The sequence below is a fragment of the Pristiophorus japonicus genome, chromosome 19, assembly GCF_044704955.1.
Source record: "Pristiophorus japonicus isolate sPriJap1 chromosome 19, sPriJap1.hap1, whole genome shotgun sequence".
NCBI classification, from domain to species: domain Eukaryota; kingdom Metazoa; phylum Chordata; class Chondrichthyes; family Pristiophoridae; genus Pristiophorus; species Pristiophorus japonicus.
The window spans coordinates 31,379,775-31,403,982 of NC_091995.1; the positions used below are offsets into that span (position 1 = coordinate 31,379,775).

Below are 24,208 nucleotides of genomic sequence, written 5' to 3' on the forward strand. Positions count from 1 at the left end.
GGAATACACTGGTACTCTGTCTGAAGAGATCGAAGTATTTTATCATTAAACAACAGCGCAGACCTCCATTCGACCCTGGAAGGCGTAGCTCTGTCCACTGATTGGATCCCGATGCTAACTTTGAAATCCCTTTCTTCCTAAAGCTCAGCCTTGAACACATGTGCTAATTCTTTTTAAGATTAACACCGGGATCTACACAGAGTTTAGCAGGACATTTATATCCCATTGTCAGACCACTACAGCTTCTTCCCATTCTTTATTCCCAAGCTGCTCTTCATAGCCATGTTCTCTTGCCATATGACCTGTTATCACATCTATGCTGTCAAAATTTTGGAACCAATTCTTTTGATTCCAAAAGCACTTTTTTACATGGCTTATCTGAAATCAAGTCATGATGAGCCCAAACCTTTGTCCACTCAATACCGACAGAACCAAACTAACCCCCCTGAGCTCCCAAGAAATATTTTGTCCACTTGGCCCTTATCTTCCGTGTTGCTTCCTCAGGCTGAGCAGATTCAGTGGAAAAAAACGTAACGGCATTGATATTAGCTGAATATCAAACCTCATATACGTTACAGAAAATAATCTATTTCCATAAAAATAAAATTTCCCAATTTCGTCCTCCCCCATCCTGTCAACCATTAAATTATTTTCCTCACCTTAACACGTTACTTCAAATTATCGGCCTTATTGTCCAACCAAGCTGCCTCCTACCACAGCCCCAAATCAGTCAAAGATCCTCTTATGTAACTATGACCTGCCCCATGGTCATCAGGCAGGTACATACCCATGGATGCAATTTGCAATATATGTAATTTTTTTATTCGTTCATGGGATGTGGTCGTGGCTGGCAACCAGCATTTATTGCCTGTCCCTAATTGCCCTTGAACGGTGGCGGTGAGCTGCCTGCTTGAATAAGTGGCTTGCTCAGCCTTTTCACAGGGTAGTTAAGAGTCAACCACATTGCTGTGAGTCTGGAGTCACATATCGGCCAAACCTTTGAAGGGTGGCAGATGTTAATCCCTAAAGGAACATCAGTGAACCAGATAGGTTGTTATCACAATCCAGCAGTTACTGATGCTCGTTTTTTATTATTATTATTATTATTATTATTAATATAGATTTATTTAATGTAAATTCCTCAGTTGCCATATTGAGATTCGAATTCATGTCTTCAGATGATAAATCCAGACCTCTGGATTGCTAGTCCAGTAACATAACCACAAGGCTACTGTACCCCGAACTCCAAACCATGCTCTCCTATTGCACTTCCTTACCCTTCCCTGTGCAGAATAGTATATAATCCAATATGCTACAAGCTTTGCAACAGTAAAGGAATAGTAAGCAGAGAGGGCAACAGAAAAGGAAATTGTGTCGAAATAGTAGGCGTTATTTGGGAGTGATTCGGCAGCAGGTTTAGAATATCTGCTGTTATATTGAGAAAAATGGCATAAATACATGTCAGCACAAACATCTGTGTCATGAATTTATTCTGTGTGATACAGGGTAACATGTGGTACGGGTTAGTCCGTTAGGATTCTGCAGGATTACTGTGCTAAGAAAGGCAGTATGTGTCGTAAACGTTAAGGCCATTGAAGAAAATCTGATTTCATTAAGGTCCATGTCTATAAAAAATTTTGGCCTAGTTTGGAGGTTACATGTCTGGTTTAAGTTACTGATATCCGGGAAAAAGTATGACTGTTTATAAACGTGCAAATTTGTCTTACCTTCTACTGGTCACCCCAAGGGAAGTCCTCCCCATTCCAGTAAGAATCAATTAAACCTGTGTAGCATTGGGACCTACTTGTGCAATTGCGTGCTACACACAAAGGCCACATGACAAAAAGCTCAGAATTGCGGGATTTCCTCATCCGTTGCCTATTGCAGTTAAAAATTCGTTATCTTTCCACTGGAGCTGTGTTCCCGTCAATCTTCTGTTGTTCCATAGCTGATGGGAGGGGTGTCTATGTTTCATTGTCTTCACTTTGCTGGTGAGGGAGCAGCAATGCAACATCTGCTGTCCTATTCTGCGGAGGGGGTGAGTCTGTATCACCTGATATCATGTGATCGGTCATGATAAACAAACTCCGGACACCAATGCGTGGGCAGAGAGGAAGCAAGAGGGATGTAATGGCATTCCAACGAACAGGCTTCCATGAATGTTATTTTCGGAATGCTTGTTCGTTTACCGTTGAATCATTAATAAATTATCATGGAATCATAGAAAGTTACAGCACGGAAGGAGGTCATTCGGCCCACGGTGCCCATACCAGTCGACAAAGAGCTATCCAGCCTAATCCAATTTTGCAGCTCTTGGTCCATTGCCTTGCAGGTAACAGCATTTCAAGTGCATATCAAGTAATTTTTAAATGCTATGAGGTTTCTGCCTCTTCCAACCTTAAAGGCAGTGAGTTTCAAATACCCACCACCCTCTAGGTGAAAGAATTTCTCCTGAAATTCCCTCGAAATCTCTAGCCACTTACTTTCTTAATATTTATTAATATTTGAAAGAAATAAATGGGATAAATGTCATCCTATACATTGTGCAGCTATCATTCATAAATGAAGACATTTAACGCTTCCATTGAGCACATTGAAATGGCAGTTCTCCAATTTCCCGAATGCGTCACCGATGACTGTGAGAAGCTCAGAATTGCTGAGAACGACACCCATCATATTGTGGTCACGTGATGGTTTAATGCCTCGTTTGACGGTAATGCATAACCGGGTGATGACCGATGATGATTATGCATCTTTGATTTTGAGCTATAATTATTCAAATCAATGTCCACTGTCTCTACTGTCTGCAACACTCAAAATTACAAGTAATTTCATACAAAAATTGACTGTATTATCGTGAAGAATTGAATCGCGTTACATTCCTGCTATTATTATTTTTTCAATATCAGCAATGCCGCCCGGCTCTCTAATTGGAACAGCATATTTCTCAAGAAAGCTCGTCACATTGCATGTAGTCAGACTCAGGACGCTGTAACCGAATAAGTGTTTGACAGATGGAAAGATTAATGGACTTGAAAGCGCTTGCATAAGCGGCACCTCGCATTCCTCCACTGAGAGTGGTGAGCTCACTTTACTTATGCAGAAAGAAATGTTGTAATGTGTTTGTTAAAATACCTGTGACTAATATCAGTTCTTATGTAACTCCCACTGTCCCACTGGAGGATTGCCTCAGGCATTAATACCCTTCTTAGTCCCGCTCATAGCCTCAGTGTGTGCCAGTGTGACCCCTGGGTTGAGTTCTCACTCCAGCATTGCTTCTTTCCGAAAATGGGACGGGCTCCAATTCTGCACGTAAATGAAATCGGCTATCCGATTCTGGCAATGTTTGGCATCCCTGGTAAGCCGTAATTTTTATTTTTCATATTGTGTGTTGTTTTTGCCCAATGTGTTCAAAATGCAGTCGATTTATCCGGGGGAGCTTTGCTGTCGAGTTGCCTCTGCGCTGATATCACTTGGCTTTCGTGCATCGAGAAAATGTATTCTGAAGATATACACCGCCAGGAATGCAACGGCAAAGCGCATCCCATATTCTTCCCTCGCAAGTGGCTCAGAATCCTTGCCTCGGTGATGATGCACTCGCTGATAAATCAGAAGGGTATGGCTTCAAGATCGACTCCAAAGGCGATGAGTGCATAATCTAGGCTGATACTTCGGTGCAGTACTGAGATAGCGCTGCACTGTCGGATGTGCCGTCCTTCGGAGGAGATGTTCAATCGAGGCCCTGTCTGCCCTTTGGCTGGACGTAAAATATTCATTGCAATATTCGCCGAAGAGCAAGGGAGCCCTCTCGGCATCGTTATTCCTCAATCAACATTTAAACGATGGATTATTTGGTCACCGTCACATTGATGTATGTGGGAAATTGCTGTGCACAAAAATAACTACTGCATTTTTAACATTAGCAGAGTAACTATATTGAAGAAATACTTCATCAGCTCGAAACTGTGTTGAGACATAGTAATATCGCGATGGCGCAATATAAAGCAAGTTTTTAACTCTGCCTATCTTCCTTTTATTCCTTTTTTCTTACTGCACATTTCTTTCTTACGTTCTTACTTTCTTTCCTTCTGTCCTTAGCAATGCATTTTCGGACATGTAATGCTCTGCTCTAACCCCTCGCTGCACAGTTGGGCTCAGTCTGACTGTGCTCATACATACAGTAGAATTACCAATTGACTTGAAGTTCCCCAGATTCTTCGCTTCACCAGATCATACTTCTCATTACCTCCCGTGATTTATCTTCATTAAATCCATCGCTATGAAAGGAACCATTTACCTTCCACGCAAATCCGTTTGCTCCGTTTAATTGACCATGTTCCTGTTGTTTTGTGTCCGACAGCGAACCTGATGACAGCTGTGATCCTGTCCCTGCGAAAGTGCGGTCTATCCAAAGGAATCACTCGTTACATGGTGGCGATGGCAATGTCCGACCAACTGGTGCTGACCATGCATGTATTGCTGCAAAAAATCTTCACTCATCATTTCTCTTCTTCATTCCTGTCCTACACTGCAATCTGTCCGTTATTGGTTCACCTGAGAATCGTTACTCTGGATTACTCTGTCTGGTTAACAGTGTCGTTCAACTTCGACCGCTTCGTCAGCATTTGCTGCCAGCAGTTGAAGCTCAGATATTGCACGGAGAGAACTGCGGCCGTGATTATTGTTTACATTGGGGAAGAGCTTCTGTCTTTCCCCCCGTGTTTCTCGCATTCTTCCCCTCAGTCTCTCCCTCTCTCTCTCGCTCCTGTCTCTCTCTCTGTCCCCCGTGTCCGCCTCTCTCTTCCCGCATGTCTCCCTTTCTCCCTCCCTACTCCGTCTGTGTCTCTCTCACTTTCTCCCGTGTCCCTCTCTCTCCTCCTTGTATGTGTCTCACGCTCCCCCGTGTGTGTCTCTCCCTGTTCCCGCCCCCGTGTCTCTCTCTCTCCACACACCCCCCTCCCGTGTGTCTCTCTCTCTCTCTCTGTCCCCCCATATCTCTCTCCCTCTGTCCCCCATGTCTCTCTATCTGTCTCCCGTGTCGCTCTATCTCTCTGACTCCCATTTCTCTCTCTCTTCCCCGTGTCTCTCTCTCTCTCTCTCCGACCCCGTGCCTCTCTGTCTCTCTCCCCCTGTGTTTCTCTCTGTCCCCCCCGTGTCTCTCTCTCACCCCACCCCGCCCCCTGTCTCCCGCTCTCTCTCCCCCCGTGTCTCTCTCTCACCACCCCCACCCCCGCCCCCCGAACGTGTCTCATTCTCTCTCCCCCGTGTCTCTCTCTCTCTCTCTCCTGTGTGTGTGTCTCTTTCCCCTGTGTCTCTCTATCTCTGTCCCCCGTCTCTTTCTCTCGCCATGTGTATCTCTCCCACCCTTATCTCCCCCCCCGCGTCTCTCTCGCTCTCTCCCCCCCCCACGTATCTCTCTCGCTCCTCCCCCCGTGTCTCTCCCACCCCCCGCCACCCGCCTCTCCCCCCCCACGTCTCTCTCTCTCTCTCTCCCCCCCTCCATGTCTCTCTCCCACCCCCCGTGCCTCTCTCTATCCCCTCCCCTATCTATCCCACGCCACCCCTCCCGTGGGTCACTCTCTCTCTCCACCCCCTCCATGTCTTTTTCTCTTCCCCACCCTCCTCCGTTTCTCATTCTCTCCCCCAGTGTCTCTCCAATGCCCCCGTCTCTCTCGCTCACCTCCCCCTTGTATCTCTCTCTCCGCTCTCCTCCATGTCTCTGCCCCCGTGTCTCCCTCCTCCTCCATCTCGCCCACCACTCGCCACAGTTTCTCTATTTCTCTCTGTCACTCTCCCCAACCCCGTGTCTCTCCCTCTGCCCCTCCCTGTGTCTTTCTCTCTCCCCCCCCGTGTATCTCTCTCCCAATCGCTCCCCCGTCCCCATGTCAATCCCTCACACCCTCCCCATGTCTCTCTCTCTCACTCACCCCCTCCCCCGCCCCTTTGTCTCATTCTCTGTTAATCGTTCGCATTTCTATCTCTCTACCTCTCCCCCGAGTTTCCCTCCCGTACCATATCTCTCCCCTCCCCCCATTTCTCTCTTACCCCCTCCCAGTGTCTCTCTTTCCCCCCTGCCCGTGTCTCTCTTCTGCCCCTCACCCATGCATTGCTCCCCCATCTCCCGTGTCTCTCTCTCCCGTCGCACATATCTCTCTCTCCCCGTCTCCCCCTGTCTCTCGCTCGCCCCTTCCCCCGTGTCTCTCTCCCTCTCATCCCCATTGGAGGTCAACCGTCTGGAGGTAGACAAGTTACAGGAGAACTGCATCAATTAGCCTCAGCCTTGGGATGTCTTGCATTCCAGAGTCTTGCAGAGAAAGGTGACTTTTTTTTTTGAGTGTTGAGGCTCATCCTACAATAAGTGTAAATTAGTGGGGAGGTGGGCACGACTGTGAGGGAGCCCGAGCAAACTGACTGTATTTACTGTAATTGGGCAATCCAGGATGCCGAGCCATAGGGCAAACAAATTAATGACAATGTGTCGATATTCTTTCAGCATCTTTGCAAATAATATCTTGTGTTAACAGGTATGGCAAAATATCAGGAAGAGGAATGTCATCGTATATTGGTCACCAGCACTATTGATTTCTTTGTATTCTTGGGAAGTGGTCAATACCAGCAAGGCAGTATTTATGGTCTATCATTAGTTACTCGGACATCATTAATTTATGTGCCAATCTCTAGGCTAATGATGTTCTTGAACTTTGCTGATCACCTGTTGGAAATGTGCATGCACTTTCTACCCATCACGTTGGGGACTTGGGAGTTTGCGCAGTGTCACGTGACCCAATTTCTAGCTCATAGAACCTTACCGCACAGAAAGATGCCATTCGGCCTGTGTAGATTCTTTGAACTCCACAGTGTGTGTTCTTTTCTCCTTGCCAGGTTTCCTGCCCACAAATCAGCCTGATTCTGGCAGATAGAACTCTCGAGCAGGCCTCAAGACCACGTAGGACCGATCTACTACCCCGGGCGAATTCCGATCCCAACTCCGGTGCATGTGTGTCCGATACCAGAGGGGTTTCGATCCCCGATCCCTGGGCGGAGTGACTGATCCCAGGGGGCAGTCCGATCGCCAACCCCAGGGGCCTTTGGGAGGGTGGAGAGCTTGGAGCCCAGGAGCAAGCACTCCTGCTCTTCCTGGCCCACAAGCAGTGCTGCAAAGGCACTTACCTTTTAACCGAAGCCTCCCTTCAGCTGCCAGGTTTACCAATGCTTGGGAAACCCACCAGCCACAGTTAATGCTGTAAAACAGGGAAAGTCAGAGGATGCCCGCCTCCTTAAAATGTTAAAATTTCCAACCCGCCTCCTGAAAGCAGGGTGGCTACCCATCCCTTGCCGCGCCTCCATTTAACTTGGGAGTGGCATTAAGGGGCCAGCGCAGATTGGTGATGGGTCGCCGCACATGGCAATGACGTCATCGCTGGTTACACGCTGGTTCATGGCGCTAACCGCTGAAGCGGTAGCGCCCAGCCGCCGAGGTGAAAATTGTCGAGTGCTTCCGGGCAATGAGAAGGGTCAACATCGCCCCTAAATTGTTTTTTTTCGTAAAAAGCAGTTTTGTATAATTAAATCAGGAAACTGCTATTGTGTGATGGATTGCACGCCCCACCGCCCCCTCCGCCCGCAATGGAGTTCCGAAACAAGAAGATGTTAAACTCATCCTTCTGTTTTCTACATTGCGTTGCTGAACTAATTTTTTAAACGATGCAAACAATGTTAATGAAGGAGCCATCATCAAAATTTAGTGACGCAAATACATCAATCTTTTGAAACAATTTACAATTTATACCTGCTCTCTTATTTTTGGCATCTATATATGTTCTCGTCTGATATATGTAATTAAATATAGATAAAATTTTATCATGAGAGAAATTGTACAATTTTTTCAAATACAGTTCGGGAAGACATTTACGTGAAAGCAGATAGAAACAATCGGATAACAATAATGCAACAGGCATGCAATTAGGGGGATAGATAAAGGAATGGATAAGTATACAGGGCATGTTATATCAGAAAAATGTCCATTTTAATAAAAGGAAAGAAATACAGATTAGTAGGTGTTAGGGAAAATGACCCTCATTCAAAATAAAAAGATCGTGAAGAAAAATTGACCTCAAAGACGATTATATATGCGGGTTCTTTACATAAACTTGATTCAAACGAAAATACGAATAATGATGCAGGCAAAGATCTGGTACATCGAGCCTGTCCCACGAAATTGCGATATCTTGCGTATCACAACATATAAATTCCACCCATCGGAAACCAGGTGATCTCCTGGGAAAGCTGTTTAAAACCAGCATAAATTGGGAAAGAAAACTCTGGGAAATTCTTCTCCGACACATCTAGGCGATCGAATCTAGTCCAGGAGATCACCATAGCCTTGAATTCCCCGCAGTACTAATTCTGTAATACCTGAGCTCCGACCCAGCCGGAAACAAATTCAGCTTTCACTTGAAGGAACTCACTGCATCTGTATCCAATACATCGTCCAGCAGCTTGTTCCAGAGGTCTAGTATTGGCTGGTGAAAGAACCACCTCCTGACGTCGAATCGAGATCTTGCACCACACAACTTAAATTTGTGCCCCCCTGGTCCTGCTTCTCCTATTGAATTGAAATGAACTGAAAGCTGGAACATCATCTACTCCCTTAATTATCTTATAAAACCCAATCAGATCCCCCCTAATCTACGCTGCTTTAAAGCAAGGAGTCCCTACTCATTTAGAATATCTTGCTAACCATGATGTTTTAAACCTGGAATTAGTGCAGTAGCCCTCTTCTACGTGCATTCCAGAGCCTCATAATCGCCCACCATGTGAGGAGACCAAAACTGGACACAGCATTCCAGGTGCATCCTGATAAATGTCGTGCACAAGGACAAAACAGCACACCCCGTATTATACTCAATTATCCAAAGGATACACTGCCGCAGCCTATTTTCTCTTGCTATCATGACATTGCTAATCTACCTTAAAGGATGTATGCACTATAATGCCCAAAACGCTTCCTATCTCCACCATATTTAATAGCTTTCGCTGGAGTGTCAATGAATGTTGAGCATTTGCATCGCCCACGTCCATAACATGGCACTTCTCAAAGTTGTGCATCATTTTCCAGTCTTCAGCCTAATCTTCCAACACATTAAGATCTGCGTGAAGTAGCAGAGCATCTTCTATAGTTCTAAGACATATACATTCCTTTGTGTCATCTGCAAATCTTCAAATTGTGACCCTAATTCCAGATCATTAATAATAACAGTAAAAAGCAACTGTCCCAAAACTGATCCCTGAGGGACACCATGGTGACCAGTCTCCAAATAGATCCAAATCCATCTATAACTATTCTTCGCCTGCGACCTGCCAGCCAGTTCTAATGCAAATCCCATATATTATCACTAATACCAGATGCTGCGATCTTGTAGATAAGCCTTTGTGCGGTATCTTATCTAAAGCTTTGTGGAAATCTAAGAAGACAATGTCTACTGGGCTTCCCTCATGCAACAACTTTGCAACTTTTTCAAAAATTACAAATAGATTTGTGAGGCATGACCTAAGTGTTATGAAGCCAGGTCGGCTGTCGATGACATGTTCCTCCTTACACATGCATTCATATATTGCTTCCATTAGGATTTCTTCATGCATCTTAGTCATTACTGATGTTCAGCTGATGGTATTATAGTTACCCGGGTCACTCTTGTCACTTTTTTTAAAAATAGAGACTACATTAGCCTCCTTTCAGTCTGTAGGAACCATTCCACGGTGCAGTGAGCTGTTAAATATACAGGCCAGAGGCTCTCACAACACATGACCCTTCTCCCAGGGTACCCTTTGTTGTGGATATCATCTGGCCAGTTTACTCTATCTATTTTCAAGCTATTAATTCTTCCTGATACGATATGCTTATCTATGTTACTGTTACGAACAAACAAGTATTATCCTTCATTTGTATAGCAGTAGCAAAGCGAATAAATGTCAATATCTAAGTTGGATATCCAAGCCAAAGCTTGCAGTATAACAGTCTGGATATATTGTAGGCTGCCTGTGAATTTTCTCTGATGGCAGTGCTCAATGACGGGCACCTGCATCTGATTAGGAACTCCACAGTCGCATGATGGGGATGCTTTAATCGTCCATCTATGGAACAGGTGGCAGCATCTACAATGACCTGTTCTGAGGCGTTTGATGCTTGTCCACTGTTTGCAAGGAAGATTTGATGCATCAGGTTGTGCTGTAGGATCGTGTATACGGAATGCATTGAATATATTGCAGTTATTCGAAGCATCTTATCGTTGGTTACCAAGTCTGAGGGGAGATCGCTGAAAGGAATTGGCGACTGTCCACATGGGCTTTCGAGATTTGAGATGGATTGGTGTTAGTTTGTTGAAGTCTGCCTGGAGTGGCATGTCTTTGTCGGTGTAGTAGTTGTATTCTCAGGAAACTGCAGATTCGCTGTGTAGGTGTGGTGGTACGATGTTTGAAAGCATGAGCAGCCAAGGTGTTGCTGTCAGTGTAATTGTACCGATGATAATTCTCATAGTGGGGTTCAGCTGGACAACAACGGATTTGACATGCGGACTTCATAGCCATGCTGGAGAGCAGTACTCCGCTGTAGAATACACCAGGGTGAGTGCTGCTGTACAGAGGGTTTCAGTATATGTTCTCCATGTGGATCCGGGAAGCTTCTGGATCAAGTTGGCTCTACCCTTTCGTTTCCACCCAACATTCTGGAGACGTTTTCTATATCATAGGATGCGATCAAGCATGACTCCTAAATCGGAGGGATTTTTTGGCATGGTTTACCTCTGCGTCGCAAAAGGAGCTATTCAAAGCTTGGTTTGCTTGTTGCGTGTTGAAGTTGAATGTCGAGGTTATGATTTTCTTTGCGCATTTGGGCGGAGTTGCCATCGACAGTACTGGGCCTCCATCCTCTCCAAATCACTGGTCAGGATTTCTTCCGTGATGGACAGAGTCGTGCTTTACATGGCCAAGCAATGTAATCAGCGTATATAAACTTGTGAGACTCTGTTTTGGGAAGATCACTGGTGTAAACGTTCAATAACATGGGTGCCAGCACAGAACCCTGTGGGAGTCCGTTGTTCAATGATTTGTATCTTTCTACTGGGTGTGATAGTACACATGGAAATGTCGGTTGCGAAGCATTAGCAATATGAAGCTCAAATTTTGGAGCATCATCTTCAAGGGTGTAGACTACTGCAAAGTACTAATTCAATATTTCTTTTCATACCAAGTGACTCCTTTCTAACCTGTCCTTGAACAACCTGCTGTGGTCCAGTAGAGATTCTGATAGTTCCCTCACTCTTCACATAACTACAAATGCTCTTCCCATTACTGCCACAGTTGTCTAGAATCAATTTTTCTATTAGCCTCATGAACTAATACCATCCACCTTTCCTTTATTGTCCCTTGTATTCAACCCTGTTTAGTTGAGAATTAACTGTTTTTAATTTATAGAAACGTTTCTGTCTACATCTTATTTAACTGTGTACATAGCAAGCCAGCCACCTTGACATTTTGTTACCACATGTCGTTTTTTGAGTTTGGGTACCAACTTTCTGCATCGGTCTCATCAACACCGAGGAGCGTTAGCCAATTTACCCATTGAAAGTCTTCTGACATTTTGAAACGTTTGCTCTTCTGCAATCCGTTACAAGATGCAGGTTCTCAGTACCAACATCTCTGCAAGTCAACTGGATCTGTATCTTCCTCTTCTTTCTTATACAACCCGCACAGTCGTGGATAACTTGCTTCCACACTAAGATGAGTTCTAAGGTGACTAATGAGACCAATGTGGGATTTATAGACTCTGTCACAGGTGGGGCAGATGGTGGTTGCAGGGACATGTGGGCGGGGTGATTGATTTATCATATGCTCCTTCAGCTGTATGTACTCTGCTTCCGTGTGCTGCCGACAAGGAGACTCGAAGTGTTCAATGCCTTCTCGGATTCTTCTCCTCCACTTCAATCGGTCTTAGGCTCGGAATTACTAAGAGTCGGAGGGGATGTTACTTTTTTTCAATGAAGCTTTGAGGGTGTCTTTGAAGCGATTCTTATGTCCTCCTGGTGTTCAGTTGCCGTTGTGTACCTCAGATTAGAGTGCATGTTTCAGGGGTCTAGTATCGGGCATATGGACAATGTGGCCGGCACATCAATGCTGATCGAGCATGGTCAATGCCTTGATGATGGCGATCTTGGCATGAGAGAGAATGCGGATGTTGGTGCGCCAATCTTGGCAATGAATTTTCAGGATTTTTTAGCAGTGCTTTGACGTGCTTACTGCACATAGTCCATGTCTCTGAAGCATATAGGATGGCGGCATTCACTACTGCTCTATAGACAGTAACATTGTTGCATTGTTTGAGTTCCAGGTCTTCGAGCACTCTTTTCCTCAGGCGACCGAAGGTTGGTACAAGTGTAAAGGTGTCAAGCAAGGCACCAGCACTCTTTTCAATCTTTTTCGCTGCTATGCTTCATCTCACCTTTAAAAATCCCCTCGCTGGTGCGGAGTTAATCTTCAGTACATGCAGAAAATTGTTCAACCTCAGGCGCCTTTTGTATAGATCCTAGGTGTTTCTATCCTATGTCATTGAAATACAGTGTGCAGTTGAAGCTTGTGTTTGCATTTAGGATAAGGGTTAGGTTCGTTAAAGGGGAGAAAAAGCAACAAACCTGAGGATGGGAGAAATTTAGAATTCAACAGAGGAGGACGAAGGGTTTAATTAAGAGGGGGGAAATAGAGTACGAGACAAAGCTTGCATGGAACATAAAAACTGACTACAAAAGCTTCTATAAATATGTGAAGAGAAAAAAATTAGTGAAGACAAACTTAGATCCCTTTCAGTCGGATTCAGGTGAAATTATCATGACGAACAAAGAAATGGCAGACCAATTGAAGAAATACTTCGGATTTGTCTTCACGAAGGAAAACACAAATAACCTTCCGAAAGTACTGGGGATACTTTCGAGTGAGACGGAGAAACTGAAGGATATCCTTATTAGTAATGAAATTGTGTTATGTAAATTGATGGGATTGAAGTCCGATAAATCCACGGGGCCTGATAGTCTGCATCCCAGAATATTAAGGAAGTGGCCCAAGAAACAGTGGATGCATTGGTAAACATTTTCCAACAGTCTATCGAATCTGGATCAGTTCCTCTGGACTGGAGGGGAGCTAATGTCACCCCACATTTTTTTTTAAAAGCGGGGAGAGAGAAAACTGAAGTTATAGACTGGTTAGCCAGAGATCAGCAGTGGAAAAATGTTCGATGAAATAGCAGCGCATTTGGAAAGCAGTGACAGGATTGGTCCAGTCAGCATGGATTTATTAAAGGGAAATCATGCTTGACAAATCTTCTGTAATTTTTTGAGCATGTAACTAGCAGAGCGGACAATGGAGAATCACTGCGTGTGATGTATTTCAAAATACTTTTGACAAGGTCCTGCACAAGGGAATGGTGTGCAAACTCAAAGCGCATGGTACAGGGGGTAATGTACTGATGTGGATAGAGAACTGGTTGGCAGATAGGAAGCAGAGAGTCGGGTAAACGGGACCTTTCCAGAATGGGAAGCAGTGACTAGTGCAGTGCCGCAGGGCTCAGTGCGAGGATCCCAGCTCTTTACAATATACATTAACGATTTAGATGAAGGAATTGAGTGTAATATCTCCAGGTTTGCAGATGGCACTAAATTGTGTAGAGGTGTGAGTTGTGAGGAGGACGCTAAGAGGCTGCAGGTTGACGTGGATGGGTAGTTGCGTGGGCAAATGCATGGCAGATACAGCATAATGTGGATAAAAGTGAGGTTATCCATTTGGGGGGCAAAAACACGAAGGCAGAATATTATCCGAATGGCGGCAGATTAGGAAAAGGGGAGGTGCAAAGAGACCTGGGTGTCATGGTTCATCAGTCATTGAAAGTTGGCATGCAGGTACAGCAGGCAGTGAAGAAGGCAAATGGTTACTTGGCCTTCATAACTACGGGATTTCTGTACTGGAGCATGGAGGTCTTACTGCAGTTGAACAGGGCCTTAGTGAGGCCTCACCTGGAATAATGTGTTCAGTTGTGGTCCCCTAAACTGAGGAAGGACGTTCTTGCCATTGAGGGAATGCAGCGAAGGTTCACCAGACTGATTCCAGGGATGGCTGGACTGTCATGTGAGGAGAGACTGGATCAACTGGGCCTTTATCACTGGAGTTTAGAACGATGAGAGGGGATCTCATCGAAACGTATAAGATTCTGACGGGACTGAACAGGTTAGATGCGGGAAGAATGTTCCCGATGTTGGGGAAGTCAAGAGCCAGGGGACATAGTCTTTGGATAAGGGGTAGGCCATTTAGGACCGAGATGAGAAGAAACTTCTTCACTCAGTGAGTTGTTCACCTTTGGAATTCCCTGCCGCAGAGAGTTGTTGATGCCAGTATATTGGATATTTTCAAGAGGGAGTTATATATGGCCCTTAAAGCTAAGGGGATCAAGTGGTATGAAGAGAAAGCATGAAAAGGTTGGTGAGGGAATGATCAGCCATGATCTTATTGAATGGCGGTGCAGCCTCGAAGGGCCTAATGGCCTACTCCTGCACCTATTTTCTATGTTTTTATGTTTCTTTGATTTCTCCTGCAGCAGGCAGCAAGGAAATTCCGCTATAATTACTGCAGTCGGATTTGTCACCCTTCTTGAAGATTGTCAGGATTACACTCTCTCTGCGATCCCCTGACATGCTCTTCTCCTTCAAGATAACAGAGATTAGTTCATGGTCTCGTGCCATGAGTACTTCTCCAACCACACTTTAGTACCTCAATGGGGATTTCATCTGCTCCGGACCCTTCTTTTTTTTTCAATTTCCCCAAACGTTCAAAATGGGTTGGATGGTATCAATAATTAGAAACAATTAGATAGCAAATTTACGATTAGATGAGCAAATGAAAAACTGCAAAATCAAATGGCAATTTGGTTTGGGGTAAGTGTAATGATTTGGGTTGGTGTGGGGAGCTTGCAAGAAAAGGGACCTTGTTTGAAGTGGCAATAATATTGCTACCTGCTGAAGATAAACTGATGCAAGTATTTAAAGTGGAATCAGTGTGCCTGATGCACGATAGTATACACCTGGAATTTGTGAACTATCTGATGATGTTAGTGAGGTGAAAAGAAGGGATTGGATTTGGCAAATAATTCAAGCATCTGATTAACTAGAGCTCATTCATGAGATCAAATTACTGGGAGTTACCATAGACCCAGAGCTGGCGATTCCTGAGCCTGAAAGTTCCATCTTTAACCTTGTTTTTCACAATCCCCAATTAGTGTCCGCAGAGCTAACTTTGCTCATTGATTTCGAAAGAACAGGCTTAAGGGTGTTTATTGGATTGCCTGTCCCTAATGAACGCCCTAATGTAACTCTGGTGCCTCAACGGAGAATTTTCTCTTGTATAAATCAGGGTTGCTTTCAATGCGTTGCTTCACTACACAGCAGGAGCCTTGCTCCCAACCGTTGTTCCATTTCGTTTAAAATGGGTTTAGCAGACGGCACAGTGATTTGCTATCCGATTCTTGCAATTATCGGCATTCCTGGTAAGTAAAGACGCGCAACTGTTAATTTTGGATGGCTATTCTTTGAATGCATTGTTTTATTTTCCATTTCTACATGCTGTTTGTCTCCACATCTTTGTTCCTAGATTGCCAAGTTTCTGGTGGCAGATTACTGAACCGAAGTATCTTACTTTTCCTTATTTACTTTAACATGACAACTTTTGTGATATCGTCGTCATTACAATCGGCCGTCTATCATCGGAAAGGTCCTTGTTCTCTGAATGTAAAGGTCGCAGGATATCGATACCATCGGCGAATTTAACACGCCTTTTGATAAATGTTGCCCATCCAGAGTCCCAGGACGTTCCTGCAGACGGCCATCCACTTGAAGCTGTTGGAATTTTTTTAGTGTTGACCACATCACTTAACCGCTTCACTGTTGGCCAAAATTCGATCCAGTTTCCTTAATTGCAGTAGAAGGTATTAGGGCTTGACCTGACATACCGTAATGTTACGACCATCGATGAAAGTCAGCAACAAATGCACATTGCCGATATATGAAAGGTCTGCAGTTTGCTCGTAGTGGGGTAACATGAGCCAAAGTGGCCAGGTGGGAACCCATCGGATCGGGTGGACCGCTGCTTCTAAACCTGCACACTATTTTAATCCGGTGACTTTATTAAACAGTAAAATCAGGCGAGGTGTAAAGCGAGCCTTCCATCCAATCTTGTTGTTTCCCGAAGGGCGGGTAAGATGAAGCTTGCCTCGGTACCCCATCAGTGTTAACAAATGATGAGCCATAAACGGAGCCTTCACCTGTTTTTTGTACCAAGGGTTGAAACAAGATATTTGTTTTCAATAGGCCGATGTGTCCAATATATGGGACAATATTTACTGTCAGGGTCTCAGATTGTGATCCATAGATTAATTTAAACCAGAGTATTTTATGTCACAGAAGGAGGCCATTCGTCCCATCGTCTTGGTACCCGCTGGAAAATAGCTATCCAACCTAATCCCTCTTTCCAGTTCGAGGTCCGTAGCCAACTACATATCAAGTCCTTATAAATGTGATGAGGGATTTCTGCCTCGACCACCATATGAGGCAGTGAGTTCCAGACCCCCAACACCCTCTGGGTGAAAAAGGTTCTCTAAATTCGCCTCTAATCGTTCTAAGATTACAATTAAGTCCCTTCCCCTGTTCATTGATCCATCCGAGAAGTGAAATAGATCCTTTCTATCCACTGTATCTTGGTCCCTCATCAATTACACAGTTCACTTCAATCTCTCCTCAGACTACTCTATTCTAAAGTAAACAACCCCGACCACTCCAATCTTTACTCATTGCTAAAATGTTCCAGTTTCAGCAACATCCTCGTCAATCTCAACTGTAACATCTCTGATGCAATCGTATCTTTCCTGAAATGTGGTTACCAGAACTGTAAGCAGTAAGCCAATGACTTAAAGTAGAAACAATTCAAGACAAACGCAGGATGGACCCTACATAGTGAGTGTGGAGAGACCAGTAACACTTATGGAATCATGTAACAATCTCCCCACTGACTATTGCTAACCACGCAATTAACCTGAGCTGTCATTTCAGAACATAGATCAATTTCTTTGCTAACTCTCTTGTTTTCCACTTTCTTGCAGCGAACCTGATGTCGATTGTCATCCTTTCCCGGGGAAAGTGCGGTCTCACCAAAGGAATCACTCGTTACATGGTAACCATGGCCATAGCAGATCTGATGGTCTGTGTCTTTAATATAACTATAAATAATATCCTGAGTTATCATTTCCTAGATTCATTCTTGATGTACACCAATGTTTGTCGTTTTAGTGCATTGATACAAGTATTCAGCGTCCAACTCTCTGTCTGTTCAACAGTATCGTTCACCTTTGACCGCTACGTATCCATTTGTTGTCCGAAACTGAAGTTAAATTATTGCACCCACAGAAATGCCACTGTGGTTCTAACAATCGTGGGTGTGCTCAGCTTTCTGATAAACATTCCAGTTTATTTCCGGTATGAACCCTACTATCTTGTTGGGGATATAGAGTGGGGCTGTCGGACAGTAACGGAATATGGTTCTTCCCCGGCATGGATAGCTTACAAATGGATCCTGAATCTCTCAGTCACATTAGTGCCATTCCCTTTTCTGTTGCTGTTAAATTTCCTCACTGCCAGGTACATCTTAATAGCCAGTCGAGCTCGCAGAGCCCTGAAGAAATGCAGCAATGGCGACAGCAGCAGTGATCCCGAGATGAAGAACCGAAGAACATCCATCATTCTGCTCTTCACTGTATCTGGGAGCTTTATTGTATTGTGGACGCCAATTGTGATAATTGACATCTGTTTCAAGCTCACGGAAAGTATTACATGGGAAGGTCCAAACTCGCTTTATTTGGCAATTAAAATCACGCTCTTTTTGATGTACGCCAGCACCTGTACAAACACCTGTGTTTATGCGTTGACCCAGAGGAAATTCCGGGAGGAGATTAAGAACATTGTGAAATATCCATTTTCTTTCATTATTAAATTATGTGAACAATATGAGTACTTGGAATCGATCAGAGTTCATTGCCCATTAGCTCGGTCACTCGATCATTTAGGTTCGCATTCCATGCGAACCTGGAACTTGTCATTGGCCAGGAATCTTCTTGACTGATCCGCCGCATCCCCGGGAAATGGGATTCTGCGGGTGGAGTGTTGGGCTTCATGCCCAGCGAATGACCGTGAAATTCTTACACCTGGTAAAAGCAGAGATAAACCCTGTTTTTTCCAGCGTAAGAGTTTACATCAATATATATTTTCTTCAACCATTTAAACACTAAAATGCCATTAAATAAGGTAAGGTTACTTTTTAGCCCATTTAAAAATTAATATTTATTTTTAAAAAGATTAAATTTCTTGAAGCTGTTTAATTAATTGGCACTTTAATTAATTTTAAATATATAACTTTTTTATTTATTTGATGTGTACATGTTTTTTGGGAGTATTGTCCTTCATGCATATGAGTTTTCTGTGCAGACATCTTAGGAGGTACCTCTTATCAAGAATAACTTGCTTCCATGCAAAATACGGATGAGTTCACAGGTTTTTTAATGCAGGATCTGACATTCCAGGTCCAGCCCTACAAGCTGAAGGGTGGAAGAGCCCTGTTCGTGGAATTTTTTAACGTGAGGTGGCCGTTCCACTCCAGCCACCACATGGGCTTTACAAAGCTCAGTCTTGGTCCAGTGGCAAGCATTAGCCAAGACGACTGGAGACCAGCCCTGCGACATGGACCTAGTGCGTGCACATATCACAGTGTGGGCTGTCCAGTCATGCCCCTGGACTCTCGGCCACGAACACGCACGACTCTCCTGTGCCCTGATCATGTCCCACTACAATCTCTCGCTGCTCATTTGGCCGACCTTGCCGTTCCTCTGCTACTTGCTATCCCTCGTCCTGTACCTGCTGATGTAAGGAGCGGAGGTTTCTGTACATATCGAATCCGCCAACCCGCCCCATATTCAGGAATAGCGATCCGCCTACTTTCATTCATTGGGTTGCCCATGTGATTCCAGGGATGCTGGCGAACCGCCAACATCCCCGAGATTCATGTGCCTCTCTCCGCATGTTCCTATAGAAGCCCAGGAGAATGAGTGACCATGGAACACGAGCTGCGAGATGGGCGCGATTTTGCTTCGTGGAACGGAGGCATTTCCAGGCAGGAAGCCTTCGACAGCAAATTCAAGGCCAATAAATATGCTGGGTAACATTGGGTGGCGTTTCGAACCACGGGCGTAATTTTAATCTAATTAGTTAAATTAGAAGGAACATTTATTTCACATTGCGATATCAGAGCCACAGAGGAAAGATTTCCTAAAGGTACATTGGATAAATTTCCACCTTTATGGCCTGGCAGAAAGCGGACTATTTCCATTGAAGCAAAATCTGGCGCTCAGTAAAGCGATGGAGAGACTTGATACTGCCAGTTTGCCAGCTCGTGATTAATGTAAACATTCAGTCTTGAATGTGATGATATCTGATACACAATGAAAGATAAATATGCAGTGAAATTATAAGACAATATTTCAACAAATATGGCTGAGATTTTTCGGGAGATCAGCACGCAAGATCTTCAGTGGGTCAGGTGGGAAATTATCATTTATCTGTCAGCAGATCCCGACCCTGCTATCAAGCCGCCGGCACGCTACATGCCCATAATTCGGGTCTGTCAGGGCTGAACAGACCGACACGCACTGGCGTGAAGGAAATTCAGTTCATTTTATGACCTTGTTAACAGCCTGTTCAAAAGAATTTTGAGCTGAACTTACCATTTTACCTGGTTGTCCATGGGGTATACGCTGCTTGGGAATCTCGTCAGGTAAGGACGTCGGGAGTTGCGTGAATATTAATTCATTTTTTTACTTGACAGCTGCAATGTTGTTATAAAAGCTCCCATCTGAGTGCTGTTCACTTTCCAAGATCAAAAGCTATTTCTTACAAGATTCGGAAGGGGGATTGAGCATTATGCAGGTTGCACGCGTTTGGAATGAACTCTCTTTCCAGTGTCACCTCATTGGAACATCCTATATCACCATTGACATCTCAGCTTAAACTGACATCGATTACATTAGCATTGGTGCCCCTGAAACTATATCTGCTTGCTCCTCAGACTCCCACCATAATCAACCACAACACCGTCAGCACCAATTAAAACATCAACATTCTTCACACACAATTGGTGCTGCACAGGTCACAGGGCATCAGCACCCGACGAAATTGATGCCTGGGAAGGCAGATTTACTTCACTTGACGCTGTACACAATAGCTATCACATGATGCGCCTGGTTGGCACCACCCCACACCAGCATCATAAAGCATACCTACAATGAAAAAGCCATTCATTTCACAGTCATCAGCATTGCAGGGAGTACCGTTATGTCTCACCATTCACTGCAACTCACTGAGCCACATACAAAGTGCACACAAACCTGACCACGAAGGCAAAATGTTAAAAAATAACACTTTCAATCTTTGACAGCACATTAATACAGGAGCCGAGGGCCCATGGGCAGCATGGACCTGCCCACACTGCGATATGTGTGCGCACTAGGTATGTGCAGCAAAGCAGGTCTCCAGTCGTCCTGGTTAATCCTTGCCACTGAATAATTGCCTAGCTCTGTCAAGCCCATGTAGTGGCTGATGTGGAACGGTCACCACACGTTAAAAAAAATCATACACAAGCATCCTCCGACCCCTCAACTGGAATACAGGACAGGAACTTCGGGTCCTTCATTGAAATATCTGTGAACTATCGTGGAAGCAAGTCATTCTCGTTCGAGGGACTGGCGATGATGATGAATAGAAACTTTACTTTAACATTTTCAAACGACCCAAATGCCTACATTGTGTGTTGATAGTGGCTTTGATTCGACCAGGATGAGGGTGAGTATGAGAGTGGCTGGTGACAAATGGAAGTGATTTTGTCGATAGAGAGGGTGGGTGGAGGTTCATGGTAAGTTGGTGTGAATATATGTCGGAGTAGAGTTGGGAAGGCAGACTGATGGGGATATGATGAGTGGCACAGCAGGATGAGGTGGAGTATGGCTTTGCAATGTTTTGTGACCCACTGCGAAAATTGAATTTTGTGCCTCTGCAGCAGGCTTCACATGCCGACAGCACTGCTTGTGCCCTCATGTGCAATGTGCAACCAGACTACAACTGTCTTCTGGGGAGGTACACAAGACCGTCGCCCAAAAGAGTATGGCGAGGCAGGTAGTGCAGGAGTCCCCTGAGGCTATCCCGATCTCCAACCGGTACACTATTCTGACTACTGGTGAGGGCGGTGATGCCTCTGGAAAGTGCAGCCAGGTCCAAATCCACAGCACCGTTGATGGCTCAGCTGCTCAGGGGGGAAGGAAGAAGAAGGGAAGGGGTATCGCTTCTCGGACTTTTGGCTAAGATCATGCGTAACTGACCTGACAGGGGAGTAACCATGACCCCAAAGTGGTTCTCCCTGGATCAGGAAGGTGGTTCTCCTATGCCTTTTGGAAATAGGAGGTGGGTGGGGTGGTTTGACTCATCCACCTCCACGGAGGTGTGTGGGGGGCCTGACCCATTAACCTCCATGGCACGAACCTGGTATTGCAGTACTTCCAGGAACGGTGCAGTGGCTCTCGGCCTTTTGGCTAAGAGCATTGGCGCAGAGTGATCCTTGATGTGTGCAAGGTGACCTCTGGCGTTTGTGATTTGACAAAGAATTGGAAAGATTGGCGACGAATTAAAAAAAAAAAGAAGGGAAGGGCTATAGTGACAGGAGATTCAATAGTTCGTGGAGCAGATAGGTGCTTCTGAGGCAGCAAAAGTGACATCAGGAATAATGTGTTGCCTCGCTGGTGCAAGGGGCAATGATGTCACTGAGCGACTGCAGGGCATTCTGGGGAGGGAAGGGGAATAGCCAGTGGTTGTGGTCCACATTGGGACCAACGACACAGGTAGAAAGAGGGGTGAGGTCCTGAAAGATGAGTTTAGGGAGCTGGGTGTAAGATTGAAAGCCAGGACCTCAAAGGTGGAATTCTTGGGTTTACTGCCAGTGCCACGTACTAGTGAGGGTATAAATGGAATGGCTGGTCAGATAAATAAGTGGCTGGGGCATTGGTGTAGTAGGGACGGCTTTCGTTTCCTGAACAATTGGGACTGCTTTTGAGGTAGGTCGGACTTGTACAAGTCAGACAGGTTACACCTCAACAGAGATGGGACAAATGTTCTCGCGGGTGGTTTTAATAGTGCAGTTCGGAGAGCATTAAACTAGATTGGCAGGGGGATGGGAAGCCAGGAGAGGGCTCTGAGCTAGTTAGAGTGGGTGAGATCTCAGATGAACAGAACCCCAAGAAAGGATGCAAAAGGCAGGAGGCAACAGATCAGAGTAACACTGGGGTAAGTGAAAAGCACAAGGTGATAGGAAGGAACAACATGTATGAATATAAACGGGCTGCAGGAGGGGTCACAACTAAAAATCGTGGTTTAAAGACTAGTATTAAAACACTTTTACCTAAAAGCACGCAGCATTCGAAATATAGTAAATGAATTGACGGCACAAATCATTACAAATGGGTATGATTTGGTGGCCATTACAGAAACGTGATTGCAGGGTGGCCAAGACTGGGAATTAAACATACAGGGGTATCTGACAATTCGGAAAGATAGACAAGAAGGGAAAGGATGTAGGGTAGCTCTTTTAATAAAGGATGATATCAGGGCAGTTATGGGAGACGATCTTGGCTTTAATGTACAAAATGTTGAAACATTGTGGGTGGAGATTAGAGATAGTAAGGGGAAAAAGTCACTGGTGGGCGTAGTGCATAGGCCCCCAAATAATAACTTCACGGTGGGACGGACAATAATCAAGGGAAAAATGGAGGCATGTGAAAAAGGAACGGCAGTAATCATGGGGGATTTTAATCTACATAACGTTTGGTCAAATCAAATCGCACAGGGTAGCCTTGAGGAGGAATTCATAGAAACCATGTGTGACTGTTTCTTCGAACAGTATGTTACACAACCTACAAGGGAGCAAGCTATCTTCGAGCTGGTCCTGTGTAATGAGACAGGAATAATAAATGATCTCCAAGTAAAAGATCCTCTCGGAATAAGTGATCACAGTATGGTTGAATTTTTAATACAGATTGAGGGTGTGGAAGCAGTGTCTCAAACGAGCGTACTATGCTTAAACAAAGTGAACAACAGTAGGATGAGGGCAGAGTTGGCTAAAGTAGACTGGGAACACAGACTATACGGTGGCACAATTGAGGAACAGTGGAGAACATTTAAGGATCTCTTTCATCGTGCTCAACAAAAATATATTCCAGTGAAAAGGAAGGGTGGTAAGAGAAGGGATAACTAGCAGTAGATAACCAATGAAATAAAGGAGAGTATCAAATTAACAACCAATGAGTATAAGGTGGCCAAGTTTAGTGGGAAACTAGATGATTGGGATCATTTTAAACGACAGCAACGAATGACTAAGAAAGCAATAAAGAAAGGAAAGATAGATTATGAAAGTAAACTTGCGCAAAACATAAAAAACAGATAGTAAAAGGTTTTACCAATATATAAAATGGAGAAGAGTGACTAAAGTAAATGTTGGTCCCTTAGAAGATGAGAAGGGACATTTAATAATGGGAAATGTGGAAATGGCTGAGACCTTAAACAATTATTTTACTTCGGTATTCACAGTGGAAGACACAAAAACTATTCCAAGAATTGCTGGTCACGGGGATGTGGGAAGGGAGGACCTTGAGACAATCACTATCACTATCGGGGTAGTGCTGGACAGGCTAATGGATCTCAAGGGAGACAAGTCCCCTGGTCCTGATCAAATGCATCCCAGGGCATTAAAAGAGATGGCGGAAGTTAAAGCAGATGCATTCGTTATAATCTACCAAAATTCTCTGGATTCTGGGGAGGTACTATCGGATTGGAAAGCAGTTAATGTAACGCCTCTGTTTAAAAAAGTTGGGCAGACAAAGACAGGTAACTACAAGCCACTTAGTTTCACATCTGTAGTGGGGAAAATGATTGAAGCTATCATTAAGGAAGAAATAGCCGGACATCTAGATAGGAAGAATGCAATCAAGCATACGCAACATGGATTCATGAAGGGGAAATCATGTTTAACTAAT

The 24,208-nt window shown here is 44.6% G+C and overlaps 1 protein-coding gene across 1 annotated transcript; it reads left to right on the top strand.

The window, feature by feature from the left end:
* Nucleotides 1–3,288: 3,288 nt before the first annotated feature.
* LOC139230163 (probable G-protein coupled receptor 139) lies at nucleotides 3,289–18,204 on the top strand. The gene is made up of 4 exons (XM_070862006.1): nucleotides 3,289–3,365; nucleotides 4,361–4,473; nucleotides 6,525–6,623; nucleotides 17,189–18,204. The coding sequence occupies exons 1-4, from the start codon at nucleotides 3,289–3,291 to the stop codon at nucleotides 18,202–18,204; spliced, it is 1,305 nt and encodes a 434-aa protein (XP_070718107.1).
* The last annotated feature ends 6,004 nt before the right edge of the window (nucleotides 18,205–24,208 follow it).